Raw genomic sequence first — 22,136 nt, forward strand, 5'->3', positions numbered from 1 at the left:
GAACAGCCCATGCATTTTTGATGTTTCTTTCCTTAATTGATTCATTTTCCCTAGAATGAGGTAAGAACATTAATTATGGTACTGTGTAATGACTAAAGGGAGAAAGAAACCTCCTCCTTATAGCTAATGGCTACAATTATAAATGCCATCTTCTGGGTAACATAAAGCGCCCGTGTAGCTGCTGCAATTTGCTAAATCTTTTGTTCCTTGCCCTTGAAGGGGAACTTCTCTGTTATGTGCTCAAGATTTGAATCGGGTCACTTAAAGTAGTTCAGGACAGTGCTTTTGAGACTAAATGCAATATTAAATCTCTCTATTCTCCTAGGTATAGAGATGAACAGGAACAAGGGAGAGGCTTTCACGCTGTCGTCTTTGTGGATGACAGTAAGGAATTGGGAATGTATGTGTCAATGTGCAAGCCGTTACAAAACAAAGCGATACTGTTATGTTAAAAAGCATGCAGCAGACTTAGCACAAGACAAAACATCAAAGGGAAGAATAAAAGGATTCATGTTCAGATCTGCAAGCCTGGATCAAATGCTGAGCCTTAAGGGTTGAATTTTAATCCAAACTCAGGTATTTCAGAGGTCATCTTTCCTACTTAAGTCTTGATTGTATAATGCCACTGCCCAAAAAAAGAAGAAAAAATAAACCCTTTGAAGCACTGACAGCTTTCCTTTATAAATTTCACTAAAGACTAATTAATGTGTCATATATTTTACTTGACCCAAGTACTAAGAAGGGGTAGCTACAAAGCAGATGAGTTGGAAAAGTGAATCACACAGCTTCCCACTCTCTCTAAAATGCTAATACCAAGGATGCTGTTTCTTGCTGTCGTAGTCTCACTCAAAACAAAGCTATCTTCTTTAATAGGAAAGAAATCTGTATTTTCATGATACCTAAATAAAACCTATCTTATCCCAATGATATCTTGTAATTTGCCACCTAAGCCCATTTTCTTCAGCAAAGTGGGCTGCAGGGCAAGGAGTTCAGAGGGTGAAGCTGGAAGAACATCAAATTTTGAGGCTTTGGTAACAAAATTTGAGCATGTAGAGGAGAATATGCCTTTTTGAGCAGGTCACATATAGACAGCATTTATTAGAACCTGCACATTACAAAGCATTGACCTTTTTTCCAGAAGTTCCAGCTGCATCTTTTTATGCTCAAGACTTCTTCTGTCACCTCTGAATTCACTGTCTCTCAACACTTCATGATACAGCATTTTAGCACATCAGTAACACAAACCCTACCCCAAGTCTGGACTGAGCTGCGATCAATTTGGTGCCCTCCCATGGTACTCACCCAAGGTACCAGTGCAGAGACAGTTGTGTGTCCGAGGCTGTGGTTTGGTCTGGTGACTATCGAGGATCTGCTGCACGAGCTGTTCCACCGAGAACCCTGAACTGCTGTTTCCATTGCTGCATGTCCACTTAATGCCATGAACTGCGAAGAGAACAGTAAAACTTCCCATCAGAAACTTCAAACACACACCAGAAACTGTCAAAAGCCACCCCAAAAGAACAGCAGAAACCCATTCCTGCTGCTTTTTGTCAGAACTGAAGGAGACCTATAAAAAGCAACAGTAATTGTTATTGCTTTACTGTTCTCTGCTTCCCAATACCCATAGGCTTCCAAATGCAATTCCTGGATTAGGTACATAGAGAGGAAAAAAACCTCAGTAGAGTATCTTTCTCTATTTCAGTTTGCCTTTAATGGTGGCTCTCGAACTAAGCTGAAAAATTGTGAGGACTATCTGGATAGTGCATGTAACTTTCACTAAAAATCTGAAAGCAACAAAATATTTATGTTTCACTGAAGTAAAACAGTACAATTCCAAGGAGAATTTTGCAATCTTTTTCTAACAGGAAACCAGAATTAGTTAGTTTATAATAATAAAATCAGCAGCCAAAAATATGCCAGTATAATGGCAAATAACAAGCTTTTTGCCAGGTCTTCATTGTCAGATCCTGGCTGGCAGCAGTGAAGACTGACTCATTTTTTGGGAGTCACTAACAGACACTGTGTGAGTTCCTCCTCAGACTTGGACAACTTTTTAGTAATTTGGGAAAACAGACAGGAGGGTGACATTGCAGAACACGTTGTAAACTGAAGGTCTCTTTTCTTGGGGACTCTCTTGGCCTGTTAGCTATTTAAATAAGAACGCTAAGCTGCATGCAGATAAATTATTTGAAGAAAGGCTCCCTCTCAGAAATTTTTAGATGCAGAATTTCACATATTGAGTGTATTTTCAACCAGACTTACAATGGAAATGGCATTTCTAAAATATTTTCTCTGTAGTAACTGACTCAAAGCATCTTCTGTCTTCTTTAATGTGTCTCTGAATGATTTATACATGCGTATTATTTATTATCCTTTGCGTGCACCAGAGCTCACTTGCAGATTTTGGAAAGTGCTGGTTGGTGGCAACATAATTTCCAAGATGTCCCTGTGCCTGGCAGCTCAGGTCTGAAGAGATGCTGCTTTTCAGGAGTGTCTTTGTCATACCCTAGCAAAGCAGGTTTTTTGCATGTTGTATTCTAAAATCCTTAACCAGAATATACCGAATCAAAGTTAAAAGTCATACGGACTTCAACTTTGTAGGATTAAGCTCTAAATACACATATCCCTGCATAGTGAAGGTCCTCAATGTGAGGTCGTGAAATGCTGGCAACAGCACATCGGGCTGATAATCGCTATACAGCCAGAAGTATCTGCAGACTCCACAGCAACAAGCTGTAAGCTGCTTCATGCAGGAAGATCAGAAGCAAATGAGGGCACATTTATGACAGCTAATGACCGTTTTCAAAGAGGCAGGACATCGTGTGAATCTCCTATTCTCCTCTTTGATGCTGCTTGTTTAGTATGTCATAAGCAGCCGGTGGAATGAAGTTCCTGGATCTGCTCTGTGAAGCAGTTTTATTGCTTTTTTAATCAGCTGTTGCTGCGTTGCCTCATCACCCACTGACGTTACTTTGCCTAAGAGCATCTCATCTTGGTCTAGTTTTATATTACATAATTCGCATTTTTATTAGCTGGGCCCAGTAACTTGCAGAAATATTGTAAATAAGGTTTACAAGTATTCTTCCTCATATCACTATTTAAAGTGCCGCAGTTAGTTTAGCAATGAGTCCCTCTGTGCCTGCTTGACAACTGCGTTTATTGTTATCGCACCCAACAGATTTTGCTTTCTAGTACGTTCACAATTTTGAATTTCCTTTTAACACTCAGTATCTGTTATTATGTCTAAGTTTAAGTTTATATACGCTTACCGCTTCAGTACCTCCACTCACATTCATTTTATTATTCTAGGCACATTATTCTGTCACGTGTGATGTTATGCCTAATAAGTGATATTTGAATAGCAGTTTTGCAAGAAATACATTGACAGCAAGATTAAAATGCAGTAACGTATTTGGAATACTTTTGGCTATACTATATAAAGTTACTGAACTGTAATTATTCCTGAGAAACCTTGCATTAAGTTCTTTCTGGTTACTTCAGAAATGCTTTGCTAAAGAAGTAAACTCACATACGTGTTGCTAGGTATCAAAAGTCTATTTTACAGCAGTATGTCAGAGTTTGCTCCCTACTGCTGCTAAATCCTGTGATGAGCAGCATATTACAGGGGGCAAGTCTGGTAAGTGAATCATGTCTCATGGTTTGTGTACTCTTGATGATGGTTCTTAAGTCTGAATCAAGCTGTGAGCTGGAAGCTAAGAAATAATGGACAGCTTTCTAGCTGGATACATATAGCACCATGCCTATTATTTTCAGGTCTAGAGTACAACAAAGTCCCGTCGTGGATCTATTGCTGCTGAGGAAAGGTCCTCCCCTAGCCTTGCTCCAGCTGATCCTAACAGGCTCTGGCTCCAGCTTCTGTCCACGTGGTGTGACTTTTTTTTAGTGCTTATGCTCTCTGTATGTTATGAAGGTTATAAAATAAAAAGCCAGTGAAGGGTGACAGATTGCAAAAAAAGAATGTCTGGATGCTTAATGCAAATTATCCGCTATCTTGGCATATCCAATATGCAGATTTTCTTCCTCCCCCTTTTAAAGAAAAACTCCTGTGAGCTGGTGAGTTGTTAGTACTGAATACCAAATACTATCAAGATGGCTTTTAACATGTCACGCTTGGCTTCCTGACACATAATGAATCAGCAGGAAAGGAGATTTCTATAGGGAAGAAAGTGCATTATGAAAGGAGGGTTAATAAAAAGCACACACACATGCACACTCTTCCTGTTTCTTAGTGGTTCAAAAAGTGAAACCACCTTAGAACGACATTTGATTAAATACAGTCATAATGTAGGAACACAAAAAAAAAAAAAAGGAAGAAAGACTGAAGCTTCACAGAAGTTCTGGGAAGTATTTTAACCTGGATTTCTGTTCAGATTCCTCCTGCATTTCCTTGTAATTTAAAATTAAAGCTGTGCACTGCTCCAACACTTGCCTTTCCAGTGATACCACGAATGGGTCTAAAGGCTGCTGCATTAGAGCAGCAACATATTCCTTGCCACGCACCCTCTGCACAGTGCCTGTAGCACTGAGGCAGCAGAGCTGGGGAGAACTACTGCTATTTCACCGGGTGCTTGAAGAAGAGAAGTGAGGCTGGAGGAAGGTCCACAATTCAGAGTGCTAAGGCTGCTCCTAGCGGAAATGCCTCCAACCTCTTTTTGTGAGCATGGGCTCACATCTTTCTTCTCTTTCTTCCCTTGTGAAGAAAAGACAACAAAAATGACCTTCCGATATTGGCCCAGCGACTCCCCGTTCATTAGCGCTGTCAGGACTTTGACCATCACAAGCAAAGGAATGAAAAATGATCTAGATTACCAGCAAAAAGGCAGCTAAGAAGCCAAAGGAAACTCGCTCACAGAAAAATGTGATTTGTCCAGGTTTCTTACAACACCCTGGCTCTTTCTGCCTTCTTCTGCTGCTGGGGGAGCTCGGTCCTCCACAATCACCAGGTCTGCAGTCCTCTGGTCTTGCAGATATCTTCTTCCTCCTCATCGCCTCAAGCCTGCCTTGCTGTCTCACCTTCACTCTAGGCTGAACACCACCAATAGCTAAAAGCCTGACTGTTTCCCTCTCTGTGGTTTCCTCCACCTTAAACAAAACCTGTCCCTAAAATACCATCCCACATTTAAATACAATCATTTCACCCTTTCTGAACGCTCTTAGACGTTCCTCTTTGCCACTTCATCCATTTCATGTTTCCTGTTTCTACTCCAAAGCTCTTGCTCTTCTGCATCCCGTATCTACAACAACAGCTTACACAGATATGTATATGTACACTACATAATGAAGCCATTCCCTATACGTTACGTGCTGCTCCTTTGCCCCATTTTGACAGGTAAGGGCCCATCTTTTGTTTTTTGAGTAACAACGATGACATCTCCCACATGAAACAGGCAAGTTGGATAGACCGACAGAGCTGGAATATTTGGAATAACCAAGGACAGGTTTCTGTTTACCTCTCCCTCTTGACGTATCTCGGAGAGCCTGCTGCAAACCCTTGCGTCACAGTCCTGCCCTTGGCCGCTCCCGACCGACACAAAATGCTTTAAAATCCTACAAGCGCTGACCGTAGCGCGAGCAGGTCCTTTGTCCTACCGCCCTGCTGATGGGAACGAAAGCCCGCCTTCCTTCCTACATCCCGCGCCACCAACTGTTGACACTGGGAGGCTGTTTCCATGGCGATGGTCAATTGGAAATGGCAGCCTTGTCCCTTCAATTTTCGCCGCGTTGGTGTTGACAGCAGTAAAGGCCTTGCTCTCATTTCCCCGTTCGGCCGGAGGAGATTTCCATTAGATTTATCCTTTCGTATCCAGACGCCCCCACACAATTCAGCTCTGATTTTCCACCCCTCCGCTTCCACTCGTTATTGGCTACGAAGGAAAGAGTTCCTGCGCCTTGCTGGCAGGGACGCAGGTGGGGAAGATCACCTTGCACATTCGCCGTTTCTTCATGACACTTCCTGAATTCTCATGTCTTTGCAAGGACTTGTAGAGACGTTTCGCTCTCAGCCGTTCTTTAAAGAGAAGTCTTCCTTCCAACATGAGACCTTGCCTTGAGGGTTTGCTCCGGTGCAACGGGATGCCTCATGGCAAGCGGGAAGATCGTGCGGTTCAGACACCCTCAGAGAGGGCCGGCGGGATGCGGCTTTTCCGAAGCTGCTCGCAGCGAGACTTCTGCGACCGTCGTTTTCGGCTGAAGCCATTCTTGCTTGCAGCCACCTGAAGTCCAAGGCTGCTCCCGCACCAAAGAACCCTCAAAGCCGAAGCCGACCCTCCCAAACCCTTCTCCCACGCCACGTTACGTGGTACCGGCCTGCAAGAGGAGGCGGATCGCGCTAGGAGCTCTTCTTGCCTTTGACAACCTCGGTCAGGACGAGGCTGCAGCCGCCGGCGGGCCGCTCCGCTCCGCCAGACTCGAACTTTCTGAGCGGATTCCCTCAACAGCCGCGCGCCTACCGCCATTAAAGCGCGAAGGCGCTCGTCCCCGACGCGTTTCGGCTCCCTTGGCACCGGAAGCTGGGCCGGGCCAACAGCCCGGAGGGAGCGAGCCCGGCCGGGCCCGCCCGTCGAACCGGCCGCTGCCAGCGGCGCGAGCTCCCTCCGCCGCCCCGCGCCGCCAGGTGGCGCCAGCGGATCAGGAACGGGCGGCGGCGGCGCCCGCGCAGGTCCCGCCGCCCGCCGGTCCGCGCCCACGGGGCTCTCGCGAGCCCGAGCCACCGCCGGTGGTTTCTCTTTGTTTTTCTTTTTTTTTTTTTCCCCTGGTTTCTTTCAGCGGGAATCTTGCTGTGGGGACAAAACTCTCGGTAAGCAGGGCCCGGCGCTTCCAGCCGCACCACCCGGGCCTGCTCTCCACGGTGCACCCCGGGTCTCGCGTGGGGGTCAGCAGCCATCCCACCCCCAGGGACAGCCAGCCCTCTTTTTCACCATCCTGGTGGAACTGCCAGGAGAAGGGGGCCGCCACCTCGGGAGATGCTCTGGTATGGAGCGTGACATGCTAAGAGGGGAGGTGAAATACTAAGGAAGAGAGAAGGCAGGCTGCCGTGCCCACGGCATCCTCAGGGCGGTTCTGTACTCGCTGCGTGCGGCTTAATAAACGTCCAACTTTTAGGAAACGATTTGGTTTAGCTTTCCTCAAGTTAATTTCCGTGCCTGCTAACAGCCCGGTTACTACTGGATTAGTATCAACACTCCGCTTCGGCTAGCGGGATTATTTCACTGTGGTATCTGCAGATGCCGTTGAAAGACTGCCCAAAGCACCAGGTGAAAACCGGTTGCTAATTTTGTTCTTTGGGCGAAGCTGGACTTTCTACAGTAGGTAAAACTCACACGCGAGGGAAACCAGGTTTCCCAAGGAGTGGCCGACATCGGCATGGGACCAAGCTCCTCTGGGGACATGAAGGTCACCGCCGATCAAAGACGGGGAGGAAAGGTGCAATTCTTGCCCGTGACCCGTGTTTAGCACAGCGCACCTGCAGTAATGAAAGGTTTAAGAGATGCATCTTGGTGAGAAGGTGAGAAATGGTGGCTGCCATCAGCTATGCAGCTGATGCAAACGGGAGGTGCTCCAAGTCCCAGTGGCCAGTGGGGTGGCAGAACTTGTCTCGCACCTACTGTTGTATTCTCTTTTTGATAAAAAACCGCAGCCAATCAGAGTAACATGTAAGTACTGGTCCAGCAAAACTGGACATCTGCATTACTAAAACCAAGCTCTTTTAAAGAAACTAAGTTACTTTTTACGTGGAGGTCAGCTGGAACTAAGCTGGCAAGCTTAGGTTTCCATTGAGGGTCACTCTGTGGCTCTGACAAACCGGCTGGGGAATGGTAAAAATCATCCCACGTAGCATTTTTGTACAGCTGATCTTTTAAGATTAAATTTAAAAACCCCCTTAAACACAATTACTGAAACTGAATATAAATTTAAGTCAAGATAAAAATACCCAACAACTCAATCCTTAAAACCATATTAACGCCGATCACCGCCATTCAAACTTTGTTTAATGCCCTCTCCAGTCGCAACAATGCAGGGATGCTGTTTCAGGTCACCTCCAAGAGCCCCAGATTGTTTCATGTACACAGACAGAACAGAGAGAACTGGTGACTCCAGGGAGAGGCAAGAGTTGCCTATGCCCAAAGGTATTAAGCCTGACGGGTGCCACGTGAAACCTCCAGTTTCCCCAGCTGTGGCTGCGGGCAGGCGGCATGAGCAGGAGCAATCAGCTTCCACGCAGCAGAGGAATGAAAAGAGCTTTTTTCCGAAAGAAAGATAGCTCTTAATTATAGTGGACCTGAAACAAGGATTGCAACGTAGCACCAGCTGTGAGCTTGTAACTCATACTTTGCCAGCTGAGGGATGAGAAAGCCAAAAGGGGATGATTTGGAGAAACCCCCAACATGAGCTGGCCCACAATTTGCTGATCATATGGAGTTTATATACAGCATTCTGCTGTGCTGGATTCTGCCACTGCATTTTGCTTTTACCACCAGATGCCTCTAAGGACATCTGCTAATCTGTTCAGAGAAATCTCAAAGCAGGACTATAACGGGGCACAAGAGGGGGGAAAATTTGAAAGCAATGCCAAATTGAGGCCCATTCTTCATACCAGGCATCCTGAAATGACTTACAGGTGTCTGAGACAACGTTCCCGCAGAATTTTCACGTATTATCGCCATTCATTTTGCACAAATGCCCCAAAAGGTTGCATTCCTACAGAAGCAACACACATGACAACCCTTTTGATTCAGACAACCAGTTAGGACGCTGCCGACAGTCGGATTATCACAGCTCTGCCATCAGCAGCAGGATGTTTCAGAGGAGGCTTTACAGTCCTCCCTGTGCTCCCTGACCACAATTACACCTCTAAGACAAGGCGCCCCATCTCCTAGCCTGGAAGGAGAGAGGAATTATCCTGCTGGAGGTCACAAACAGCATATCCAGCCCTTCCAGGCTCGTCTGCTTTGGTCTCAAGGACTGCCAGACCAAGGTCTGACAAGCCAACAGTGATAGTCAGACAGGACAATCAGGAGGTCGTGGACGTCCCAGCATGAAGGCACGTGGCAAATATATCGGAACTAAACAAAAAATCCAAAGCCATGAAAACTGAAGTCAGGCTGATTAATTAATTAATTACTTATGGTCTCAGTTCAGCTGGAGATGTTGAAAAAACCCCAAATCCTCAGAGCATCTGCAGTGAGTATCACCTTTCGTGGATGTTCAGGCGGGTTAATTTCAGTCTCTGAATTAGTTCACAGACCAGCTATGTTAGAACAAGTTAATGATGCTTCCACAAAGCTCTCAGAGCTGTATGGCTACCTAGAAAAGGTATTTTTTTCATCCATAACCACCAGTGCAAGCACAGTCACAGCACGAGGAAGAACCACCTCTGAAGCCAGTCAAGAAGCTCTGGGTTCGCAGAGGTCTCCTTCAAGACCAGGACAGGAGGAGCCACCTCTCAGCAGCCCAGACCTCAGCGCACCGCTCTGCTCCTGGAGTGATGCAGTCTGGTACCAGGAGCTTGTGCCTGTCCCAGATGCCTGCTGAACACTTGGTGAAGCCTGGACTGACTTTGGGATTATGCAGCAGGGAAGGAAGAGGGAGCCGAGTGAATTATGGATGCAAGAAACGTGAGCAAACGCCCTGCTCATCCCAGTCAGGGTCCCTCTGCATTTCAGGAAAAACAGTTTGATGTATTTGTCTGGCTCGGACTCTCAGACCGATGCCTCTCTCCCTGCCAGCCATCTGCCACATCACTTTTAGTTCTCCAGGCACACGCGGCCAAGAGAACGTGCTCCCAGCCTTTGGCTACCACACCACTGTCTCCGCTATCCTAGACTCCGATATAAAAGCTTTAATACCTGACAGAGGTCAAAAGCTTTAATGCCTGACTCCGGTCCAGGCTGAGTAGGGCTTGAACAAACGGCACTTGTTCTCAGCGAGTCAAGAGCTGGACGCTGTCACTAGCCTCTGACCAGGAGGAGGCATTTTCCCCAAAGGTAGAACTAGTATTAGCTTCTCCTCCTAATTCTGAAAAACATCAATGGTCTGAAACAGGATGCAAAAACCTCCCTGCAGGTACAGCATTCGGCCTCGGACCTCCGTGCACAGCCTGGCTGTATCATCGCTAACTTGTCTTAACTCTGAAATTCTTACAAAAAATGGCAACCAAGAAAACAAAGGAATCGACAAAAACCTCACACTGCTTCCAAGTCCAGAGGAATAACAACAGCTGAACCACAACACGGCATGGGTAAAAGGACGAGACTATCACTTCACCAGCGACAACACGCACAACGCTTTAAGTCATTGACAAATCTGCTTTAGGGCAGAGAAATTTGGAAACATCAGGTGATCAAACTGTGAAGTCTGTGAAAGAATGTGATTAATGCAAAAATGTGATGAAACTGATGTGCTTGGCTCCAGAATTTCATGGCACACCCAACACTGGAACCAAATCTGATGGCTTCTTGGCGAGCAGTGCCCCTCTGTGTTCCCCAAACACAGTTATCCGTGTCCTCTTTGTTTTCTAGGCCTGATCAGAATCTAAAGCTTTTATTTTAGCTACATTTCTAAGGATGCGTTTCCAGGATATGTACCCATAAACAGAGACGTGTACATGCATATATACTCTGAATAATTGTGCAGAATTTCACTCTTCCCTCCTGAGACATAAAAGAGCCAAGTGTTATTAAATTTACGGCGAGTTCGTTGTAGTTTTCACATAATTTTCTTGATGCACTGCAGATTTTTTAACAGGCTGCCACTTCCTCTCCTGCTTAATGCTAAGGTACTTGTCCAGTCTCAGCTACACCTTCAACATCTTGGATTTCTGTCTAAGGTTATCAGTCTCAGGGGCAATATTCTGTTCAGCAGACGTGTCATTTTCTCTCTTCTCTTCTGCTTGTCTTCTGCCCTCCAACTTTGCGTGGAAAAGGAATACGTGGGCCTGCAGAGCTCAGGACACAACAAAGGAGCGGTGCAAACTTAGACTACTAATGCTGCACTCAGCACCAGACTGACCTTTCACTGATGGTTGAGACGCACCAGAATGTACTTCATGGCTGTGACCTCTAATTGTGGAAGGTTGGGCATGACACCAGCATCTGACTGAGGGCAGGGGTGAGGGAGAGAAGCAGACCTGATATTTGTTGACTCAGATGCAAGCATCTAGATTTGGTATTGCAGCTCCTGCGGTTAACCTTGTCTTGCTTACAGACCTACATTATGCCTAATCTTTCTTCTCTTTAGACTGCAAAGCTTAGAACAGTAGTAAATGACACCCACCCTGAAAACACTCAGCTCGACAGAGTCCATCCGTAAGCAACAGCAACCCATTCCGATGTGACATTGAACCACCCAAACATCGAGCACCCTTGGGGAAACCTACCTGGCAATACTGCAAAGGCTCTTTGCAAGCAGGCAGGTGCCTGCAAATGGCGCCTGAAAATGCAGGACAATAGGTACAATTTTTAACCAGTGTGTGGAGGGGACCTCTTTTGGGACACTCTGGGCAGCTCTCGTACCACGCGTCCCAGAAGGGTTAAACATCGGGAAGAAAGCGCACGTAGATGCAAGTTGAGTTTGATGGTGAGAAATGACTCCTTCACGTGGACGGTTGATGGCAGTGAGAGACATCTAAATTAACCCTTTGTAAAGCAAAAGAGCAAAAAAGCCTCCAGATACTCACACATCGGTTTGAGCTGTCCGATGAGTTCCTCTTTTGTCCACTTTGCCCATTCCTTCTTGTCTGTGTTTATTGAGCACAAGATGGGGCCGCACGGTTTCCCGCAGTCCTCGATGGCAGGGACGTTCAGGTAGTGCACCAACACAATGTCTGGGTTCTGCGGGGAGAGCAGAGGAAAGGTTATCTGGTTGGGCCTCTCCCCCGCTCTGGGCCCTCTGCATTTATCTTCCTAATTAAAACTATGACAGAAAGCATCACAATTAGATCCCAGTATGTACCACGTATCCCTGAGATCAGAGCTGTTCTTTAAAAGAGGTGGCAGAAGACGAGGCATGGCAGATTTTGCACGCAGCTTCCCCCCATCCTGAGCGCCATTTGCTCGCAACTCTCCTGCTCCCCTTGTGTGCGCAGGGTGAACCTTTTTTCCAACCCATGCAACACCGAACACTTGCAAGAGTCCTGCAAACGCCAGTCGCAACAAACACCAGGTAATTTGCTTTGGTTTAAGGGACCCACGGCCTGTTTGATCCAGTGCTTTAATTGGTTCTGGTCCACATCGGACTATTTTGAATATACGGAAATTCACCCGAGAGCATCAGTAACAGTCACGCTTCCCGTACGGCGGCAGAAAGAGCAGAGGGAAGAGCCAAAGAGGCTCGCAAACGGTATTACAGAGTGCCCCAAAGACAGGCTCTTTTCAGACAAGCCCAAAATTTCTTGTGCTTTGAAGATCTTGCAGCTTTGTGACGAAAACAGTGAGCTGCAGAAGGTCGGGACTGGAAGAGACCGTGTCCTTTGCAGAACTGCTGCAGAACAACTGCAAGGCGCTCGCTCCCGCAGGGCTGCTTAATGCTCCCCTCTCTCCCCGCACACCTTCTTACGGGGGCTGAGAGAGGGGACGCAACGCCGCTTTGACGCACTGCGGCGCCGTCCCACTGACACAGACCTTTCAAGTAGGGAGCTGAGCAGTGTGTTACCACCCTGCGAGTAAATGAATCATCTTAACAACAGCAACAGAAACAACTCCGCTCGTTTCCCAACAGCATCCCAGGGAGATTGTACAATAGATAATAACAAGATTGAGGAGCTGATTTCTTTCCCTTAAGTCATTTACTCCTAAGTTCACAAACTTTAATGACTGCTTTGGAATTATTTATAAAAATAAATAGGATAATGGTGTAATTAAAACTCTAATGTTTCATTAATGCTGTTAGAGCCCTGTTCTTAGTGGGAGAGGGAACACAAGCCATCGTTCCTTTGCAAAGGTTGTGCTAATGGGAGCACTTGCTCATGAAACCCACAGAGGGCTGGAGCAGGACGTGGACGCCCATGCCAAGGGAAGACCAGCGGAAGGTAACTTCTGACGGGCAAACCAGAGCGCTGAGGCTGGGCATGGCGTGCCGGGCATGGTGTGCCGGGCAGCTTCACCTGGAGCCAGCCCAGGGCAGGGGCAGGAGCAGGGCAGCGCTCACCGCTGCCGGGGTGACCGTGCAGCCCCTCGTGTGCCCTGCGCGCGGGGAGCATTCCGCACGTCCCCGAGAGGAGGGGGCAGCCGGTCCCAGCTCCTCAAGGCTTGCCAAGACGGGGCTGGCGGCCAAAAGGCCACCCCTTCGCGTGGTGCCCGCGTACAGCAGCACGACAAGCGCAGCAGCCCCGCAGAGCGTGCCCTGCCCCTGCCTGCATCCCCTTGGACGCTGGTACCCACCAGGGCTTCAGTCATCAGATGCGTCCCTCGGTCTGGAGAGAAGCTCTCTTTTACGTTAGGGAGACATGCAAGCAGGAACTTGCATTTTTTCCCCCTCTGTTGAAGAAAACCGCAAGCGGGGGATTTGCAGTGAAGATTCTGCGAGATTGCAGTATCCGGTTCTTGCAGCCTCTGTTAAAGAGTTGTATTGCACAGGGAAGAGGCAAGGAAACCTAGTAAGGAACTGCTAACAACTTATTTTGGAGCAGTTTTGGAAAGTGCTAAAGCAAAGAAAACCGTCGGCTCCTCTATTCCTGAGATTCTCCTGGAGGCAAACGATTGGACCTTTTCATGTTCAATTTTCCTGCGTTCAAAACCTTCCGTTTCACAGGGCACATCTGCCCCAGACACGAGACAGCCAGAGAAGGACGCGTTAAAACACCGTACCCCCTCTTTCCATACCACAGTGCAAATCCTCAGGTCACCATGCAAAATGGAGCCATGTTTTCCTTTCAGCCTTCCTGTTTTACCCTTTAAAGGCAACGGAGGTGACAGCCGGGCTCCCGGGGAATTAACGGGGCGGCTGAGCTGCTTCCAACACGAGCGGACGGCCCTGCTCAGGGCTGGGGAGGTGATGAAGGGGAGGTCTGAAACATTATGGTCCTCATGCATAATTCAGAAAAGATTCAGATAATAAAAATGATTACCTATACACCCAAATAGTCTCCATCAGCTAGTTTAACGTAATTAGTGATTTAGATGATGAAGTAATAAAAAGTAATATGCTTCAGAGATTTCATGTAAAGACATCTCTTGCTCTCAGAGGAGTTTGAAAGAAGAGAGCAAGGACACACTGCTGCGGCGGCATTGGGCAACTTGGCAGTTCTGCAGATGCTTCTCCCTTCGTTTCAGATAAACTGTATTTTTCACAGCCTGATAGTGCTTGTTTGTCACCAGGCAAGTCAGGATGACGGGGCTTCCTGGCCTCATTGCAGTAGAAGCAAGTGGTCCTCAGCAGTAGATTGGCACTGGAATTTATACTTTTTATATATAAAAGCATATAAAATAAACACCAAACCAACAGGTTTGTTCCTTATGTCTACATCTAAAACTTGACCTCAGATTGGCAAGTCTCCTGAATGCCAATCTACCCAATAAACTGAAATGTTTTGACACAAATTAAGAGAATACGTATGTTTTGGAAAACTAAATCAGCAGAGAATCACTATTTCTTTGTGGAGACCTACCACTATAACAAGAGAGATGTGAAAGACTAAAAGAAAAATTACAAATGTTAACCTCCACGTGGGAAACGTGCCAGGACAGTGGACGTGCCACGGCAGAAGCCCTTCCCCTGGGCAGCAGGAAAGTCCTACAGGGAGCCCTGGACTGGGCTGCAGACGGCTCTGGAAACGTGCCCATCGGAGAGCTGCCCGTAATTTCAGTGCCCAGAGCCTCGGCAGAGCTGCTCGGCTTCCCAAGGGTCCGAATCAAACCTGCTGCCATTTTTTTCCTGACCTGGGCAAGGCTCCTTGGCACGCTGGACCCGAGGCACCCAGTCCGCCTCCTCAGTGGAGTCTCCTTAGGGTGGCGGGAGAATTTGTTCCACTATCCCTGGTGCTTTAGGGTAAGCAGGAGATGGCGCAAGAAGTGGTTAAAAAACCCACAAAAAGCTGCGAGTTTTGATAAAGAAAAATGCAGCTGCAACATCTGTCTGGCTCTTGTTTGCAGCTTCATCAGCACTAAGTGGTCAATAAATCAGACTGGCATGGCGTTACGTTTCTTCCATGGCTTAACCATTAATCTAGTGCCAGTTCTCATGAAAAATGAAGGAGAAAAACTATGTGATAGTGAAAGTGTATACATTATCCAGAAAGTAATAATAGCACGTAATGGCGCTGCAGACCTCCCTCCCAGCATGATTGCGGGAGCAGCGATGCAGCCTCCCTGTGCTACTGACTACACGCTATTTAAATTAACCAAGTAAATCAGCTATTGTTTGTTCCACCAGCCCACTCCATGTTTATATTTTTCACATTAGCAGAAACACAAAGCTGAAACAAGCCGGGCTGCTCCAGCTCCCCAATTCTGGCAGCCGGGGAGGGCAGAAATGCAAAGAAAAGCACGGCCAGCCTCTGAAGGGCTGATTAATGCTCAGATGAAGGAATGGCAGGTACCCCCAGCGCTCCAAGCCAGCAGGGCCGCAAGGGAAGCCTTTCTCTCATTTCGGTGACCGCCTTCTGCTTGCTCGTTACTACCCAAAGTCAGTCCCCCATGCGAGGGGAAGTCCCTCTTCTCCAGCAGGGCAGAATAATCACAAAAAACTCTCCCTTCTTGCTGTCCCCATCCCAAAGCATGCGCTTTTTTTTCCTGTTTGTTTTTTTAAAAGCAAAAAAACCCAAAACATTTCTGCCCGGCTTTCAGCCGCTCTTCAGCTGCTCAGCAACGGCAATCAGCTCAAGGCTAAATCTTACTGCCAGGGGCTTCCAAATCACTGATGACCACAGCTAAAGATACTTATTTGGAAAAATACTTCTGAGCTGAAAGTTTTGCATTTGTACTCCCTGCTGGAAGAATGAAAGGAAATAAATCATCCTCAGGGACAATGAGCATTGGTGAATTTAATTCCAGCCACCCTGCAAGGAAATTACCCCCACCTACAGCCCTGGGACCTGGGAGCGATAGCCATTAGCTCTGCTCCACTGCGTGGCCAGTCACCCAGGCTTTCGCTGGATACCTGTGTGATTTCTGTTGTGTCGAACTTGCAAAGTACTATGCATTATTAAAAACAGGGAAGGTGAAACCAGCCTTTTCCAGCCCTGATAGCAAAACCACAAAGCAAAAGGGCAGAAGGGGCAGAGAAGTGTGGCAGGGGGATGCAGAGGGGGCTCCTGTGCCCCCCTCCCTCTGCTTTCACCCCTGAAATTATAAGAGGGTTTTTTCTTTTCTGACAGCTATTCATTCATGAGGTTTACTTTGTATTCCTCAAACCATCCAAAAGGTTGAAAAGGAATCTCAGCTTTCTGGGAACATAATTCACATCCATCGCTGCAGGGTGCCTGGATTAATACCTAACAGATTATCACCCAGAAAAAGGTAATACAAAAAGGTTTCCACAGTTTTGAGAGGCTGCTGTTATGTGATGCCTCAGTACCCACAGGTAACTCGGAGACGGGTACTGGGAGTGTCTGTGTATCATCTATATATTATCGAATAACAAACCAATGGATGAAACCATTCCCAGACACGCAGAGGTGTGGATGATAGAATCTTCCGCTATTTATAGCAGTGTCTATCTGCAGGGTTTCCTCTGGATTTTTAATGGTTTGAGAGCAGAACCTGGCATACCTGAAGTACAAGGCACAAATACACAACACAGACACAGAAGTAATGGGATTTTTTCCTTTCCAGAGACTAAATGTTAGCTTTGGACAAGATTACTGGTTTGAATCCCAGCAATTTCTTTATCCTTGAACTAATTTTTAATTGAGGCCACGCTACAGAAGGCAACCTGGCAGCTGATGCATTAGAATATATTAATCTTTCACACTAACAGTGAAAACAAAAAAATCTAACATTGACTTTAAATGCACAACCCATTGCCTTAAGTTATCTTGAGCTGGGCATGTTTAATTAGGGAGAACAAGGCAATTAATAGACGCATAGCACAGCCCTGGCACCCGAGAGTTGAAGCACCGGAGCACCTAGAAGAGAGGGAGACCCCAGAGCCAGATGCAAAAGCAGAACTCATGCTGCAGAGCAGGATCCCTTTTGCTGGGAAATCCATTTTAGCCTGTACAGCTCTTTGAATTAACCTTATATCCTACGCCTCCAGCTGCATGAAAGAGCTGGTGGAACTTACATCCCTTCAAGAGCTTTCTCAGGAGGAGAGGACACTGGGGGTCAGCCGGGCAGAGAGAAACAATGGTGCATCTATGGGTTTAAATCTGGTTACATCAGCATCCTGATACACACCGGCTCAGGAGCAGTTCCTAGGTGTCATCGTCCTTGCCTGGGGACAGGAGCATCAGGTCCCCTCTGGGGCAGGGACCATCCCTGCCATCTCCACTATCATCCCAGCCATGCCTGGAGTCGCAGGATTTACACCCTACGGATGCCACAGGTGTCTCCAAAGGTCAGTCAGCCCAGAACTCCAAACCAGAGTAATTTTCCCAGCTTTTCAGCCCAAAGCCTTTTGAGTTTTTTTGTTTAAATTCACTAATTTTTGAGGCAAGAGACTGGTGACAGGCTGATACAGCTCCACGTACCGCAGACAAGGGAACGACGAATTGTGAAGGGCTTGGAAAGCTAAAAAATTATTTCGACCCTTGTGTAATTATAAGGGTGAGATTTCCTGCAATTGTTTTAAAGGGAATCAAGATTTAATAGGGCTGTATGCTTTACAACGTGCTCCCCAGTTCCTCTTCAATACCTTGGTAAGGGAAGATAGAGTATAATCAGGAAAGTAATTGTACTCTGTTCTACATTTCATGTCTCAAAAGAATGACTATGGGGTACAGAGCCACTGCAGGGCAGGGTTTGGACTAGAAAAATACAGGCTTTCCTTTTGTTATTTTCCTTTTTAATCCTTCTTTATCTTTCTTCTTCCTCTGGCTGCTCCTGGTATCCCTCGATAACCCGTACGTTTCTCCCAATAACAAATGGTGCCTGTCCTGTCCCTACGACGCCAGTGACACGGGCAAATCCCCTTTGCTCCTCGGGAGCATTGCTCTCGGGTCCCTAACAGCCAGCCTGCAGAAAGCATCCTTGGCTGAAACGCTGATTTGTGCTCCACGTGCTGGCGGCAACACCTGAATACAAATGGGAGCGAGAGCCCTGTCCCGAGCACCTTCTCCTTGGGGCTCGCAGAAGCATCGCCTGTGGCAGATCTCCAGCGGAGGTGAATGCAGAGGATCCCACCAGACAATCTCGGGAGAAGGCAGTAGGGGAGCAGAAACGGTCCTGAAGTCTCTCTCTCCCCCTTAAAAGAAAGGTCCGGGGTGGTGTTCAGGATTTAGCACTATGGGTGGTTTGATTTGAACTGTCCCAAGACAACCCCAGAAACAAGCAGAGTCTTGTCCATGGAAAAGTCAGGAGATCAGCAAATAAGCTTTTCTTTGTGGGTGAGCCTGGCAGCAATCCTGTGGGGTTACAAACAGCACATGGACCAGCCCGGTCATCATCAGGCAGCATTTAAATAGCGCAAGCGGCAGAGTAAGAGAGTCTTAATATAGAACAAATACCAAACACTTACTCATACATCATCAAATGTGATATATTTGAAGGTATTTTATATACAAAGAGCTGCCTCTGAATACTCCTGGGGATCATGTTTATTTAACACGCACTTCGAAAGATACAGAAAAATACAGCGCTGTAATTCCTGGCCTCCAAAGTTCCAAAAAGAAATTGATTTCTGAGTTGCTTATTATCTTTCATAGCAATACCTCTTGTGCTACTAAAAGGTATAACAGAAGGACAATACTGCACAACAAGAAGCGTGCAGCAAAATAAAACAAAAGGCACTTCTCTTTCTCACACACAGGTATTATTCTTCTGGATAATGGAAATTTCTTTTCATCTGTGTCACTGCTCCCAGCTGGAAGCTTTAACTTACATGGGCAGCTGACAGGGACAAGATAATTCTGCCATGAGCTGGGACTGCTTTTGTTTATCTAGAAACACCCAGCGGAGCTGGCGGTGCTGACGCAGAAGTGCCATGTCCTGGTGCGCAGGGACAGAAACGCGGCAGGGAAGTCTCCTGTCCTGCTTATCGCTCTGAAGCAACGAACCCACCGGAGACCGTGAGAGCGTTCGCCCGGGAAGGGCCGAGGAGACCCGAGTCTTCCGCACCCGAACGCTGATGGCGTTGGCAATGCCCTGCGCGCAGGGCACTGACCAGCGGTGCAGCCTTCCCTGTGGCAGCGCCGGCCACGGCAGCGCAGCTCAGCTCCAACCGCAGAGCCTGCAAAGGGTTTTCTTTGAGAACAGCAGCGGGCTCCAGACTTCAAACCACAGAGCAAGGCAGAGGAGCTGAAGGAGCAAAAGCTGCTCTTGCCTCTTTCAAAACCATGGTTTTTACTGTTTACCACTCAATCCTTTATGACTGTACATCTGGATTCTTGAAAGACCAGCCTGAGACTTCAATAGCCCTTGAACAGTTGGTCACACGAGGTGCCTGGGCAGCTGTTTGAGGCAGTTTAATAACCTTCTAAAGCTATGCCATTGCTCATGTATAAAAACGTAACCACGATAAAAGCATGCAGAGAAAAGTTACAGAGAGCAACTTGCCCTGCTTCACCTTGCTTAGAGATATTCTTTCTTACCACACACCCAGCTCATGAAAACCACATAACAATGGCAATGGATGCATTTAAGCCAGCTGCTGCATCTCATATCGATTCCTTTTTAAGGGAGACAAATTTGCCATGAAAATAATCAAAGCACCTCCTCCTCCTTTCTGTCACTTGCTCTCTCCAGTTGTCCAAGGTTTTACAACTCATTCTGCAGAAGCCTGGAGTTTCTGCAAACAATAACTCTGAGGGCAAAGCAAAGGTTTCTTTGGGTTGGAATTCCTTCGAGGTAGTCTTCCTGACAAAGGAGGCTTATTACAGACATGTAAATGTCTTGCTATACCACACATATGCTGCTACTCCAACTCTCCACCTTTGAAGACTGACACTTAAGAAATGCCTCTATGTTTTCTTACATTAAACCTGCATATTGCAACCATTTCCAGAACAGTGTAATTTCTTCTGCATGGAAAGTGGTGCAGAGGAGACAACCAAAGCCATCTTATATTTCAAAGTATCCTACGCTTGAATTGTGCTTTTTGTTTTCAGAACATCTCAAAGAATTTGCTAACCAGTACAGTCAAAGTTATATACTGCGATTACTCAATTTAATAGCAAACCCCAGCTCTTTCTAGGGTAAAACAGAGCAAACACTTGATAGCACACAAAGTGTCAGTAAGGAACCTCATGGCCACCAAAGCTGCAGATGCAGAGCAGAGGTCTGCCCTGCAGTTGCATTAATAGTTCAAAACTACGTTACGCTACCCATGCAAACACCAACAAAGCCGTGTCAAATTGTAAAATGTAAATGTAAATATCGAGGTATCGAATATGATGGAACGGTGCCAGCCTCTTTGCAGACTGCTACTCTGTAAAAGATTTGCTACTGCATTCAGACTATTTTTCCCCAACAAGTGTCAGCCAGAGATCCCTCAGCTGACATTTGTGAGGACTTTTTATTTTCTTCATTCTGAAGTGCAGAATCTCCTCTCCCTCTTTCTGTTTTTACCGCAACCTTTACATGGGAATTCTGTCATTGCATTTCAAACGGGCTCAGACAGAGCTAAGCTCAGAACGCTTCCATCCTCATCACCTTCCAGAAATACCAGCATTATAAAGCGTGCCCCAAGTGGCTTCTATCCTTTCCCAGCTCACCCAAGCCAGAGAGGCAACAATAGCTGGTCTGAAATAAGAAGAAATTTTAATTTCAAAGCCTGGTGACATTCACCAAGTGCTTTCAAAGTTTATATCAACAGAATGCACTGCTTCAAATTCTGGTTTGAATGCAGATGGCGCAAGTTCTTTCTCTCATGTGCTGATGGCCTAGTTTGCCTCAATAAAACTACTAACTTTTAAATATTAATGCATTTCTGTGAATTAAGAACAGTTCAATGTGTACCTGAAGATACCTAATTTTTTTTTTTAATTGGTATTGTTGTAGGCAGACCAAGTAATAGGAAGCTGACATTTCCAAATACCAAACGAGAAAACCCCAGGAGAACGTACCCAGAGCTCACGATAAGCTTTCCCTCCAGAGACGTGCTGTCCCTCAGTGCTGCTCCTAAAGCTTCATCAAGCTCTAAGCTATTTTTGTACGTATGCAAATGTGTTAAAATCATTTGGAAGCTGATTGCCCCTCAAAAACCGTGTATAGTCCCCACAGCAGCAGCACGCGAGCGTCAGCGTGCGGGAGTGGAGGATGTCGGGCTAAGGATGCGTCCAAGGGTTTGCACGCGTGCAAGATGGAGACGACCAGCAGCTTGCCCTTTCACAGGGTACCACGGACCCCCGGCCCCGTGCAACCCACTCGCACACGTGCGGACCAGAAAAGGAACGTTCTGCAGCAGCGGCAGTGACGGCAGCTCCTGCAGCTGTGCCGAGCAGCTGGCTCTGCCCAGAGTCCCTCTTCTCCCTCCTCTGCCGGGAGGCTGAGGGACTCTCCACCATCTCTCGTTAGGCGTGACGGACTCCCCATACAGCCCTGGTCTGCTATTATGCGACTACCTATTATTTCTGGCTGGTGTCTGGATCAGGGGAAGGGCTTTAACAAGTCTGATGGGGACGTGCTGCCCCTCACAGCACGTGTCCCTCCTTCCCCGAACAGGACACGGCGCTCGCCAGCCCCGGCCCCTTCCCATATATCTGCACAGCACAGCAAGTGCAGGGACATGGGCTCCAGGTGCCTGGAAAGGATGCAAGCATGACCTTGATGCCTGCCTGGAGGAATAGGAGAGAAACGCTATTTAATGTTCCACGCAGCCTATATGGTACATGGTAAGCCAACGCGTCCTTTATTTTTACTCTTTGCTCTTGCTCTGAGGGCTCTGTCATTTATAGCTTCTTTAAATTTGTTACTTTTGATATCAGTGACTGGTAATACAATTCCCAGAGGAAGAACATCAATAACCTTCAAAACACTTTCATAATGATGGCTTTGATAGTCTTGCAACATTTTTGTTCCTATGCT

At 46.9% G+C, this 22,136-nt stretch overlaps 1 protein-coding gene across 1 annotated transcript in view; it reads right to left on the bottom strand.

The window, feature by feature from the left end:
• The window catches only part of CAMTA1 (calmodulin binding transcription activator 1), a 322,140-nt gene that overhangs the window by 52,302 nt on the left and 247,702 nt on the right, over positions 1–22,136 (bottom strand). Inside the window, exons 7-8 of the mRNA XM_075027074.1 lie at positions 11,696–11,849; positions 1,303–1,443 (exon numbers count right to left, since the gene is read on the bottom strand). Of these exons, the coding sequence (XP_074883175.1) occupies positions 1,303–1,443; positions 11,696–11,849 (295 nt within the window). The remainder of the gene's footprint in view (positions 1–1,302; positions 1,444–11,695; positions 11,850–22,136) is intronic.

This window comes from Buteo buteo, chromosome 5 (assembly GCF_964188355.1).
Source record: "Buteo buteo chromosome 5, bButBut1.hap1.1, whole genome shotgun sequence".
In the NCBI taxonomy this organism is placed as follows: Eukaryota; Metazoa; Chordata; class Aves; order Accipitriformes; family Accipitridae; genus Buteo; species Buteo buteo.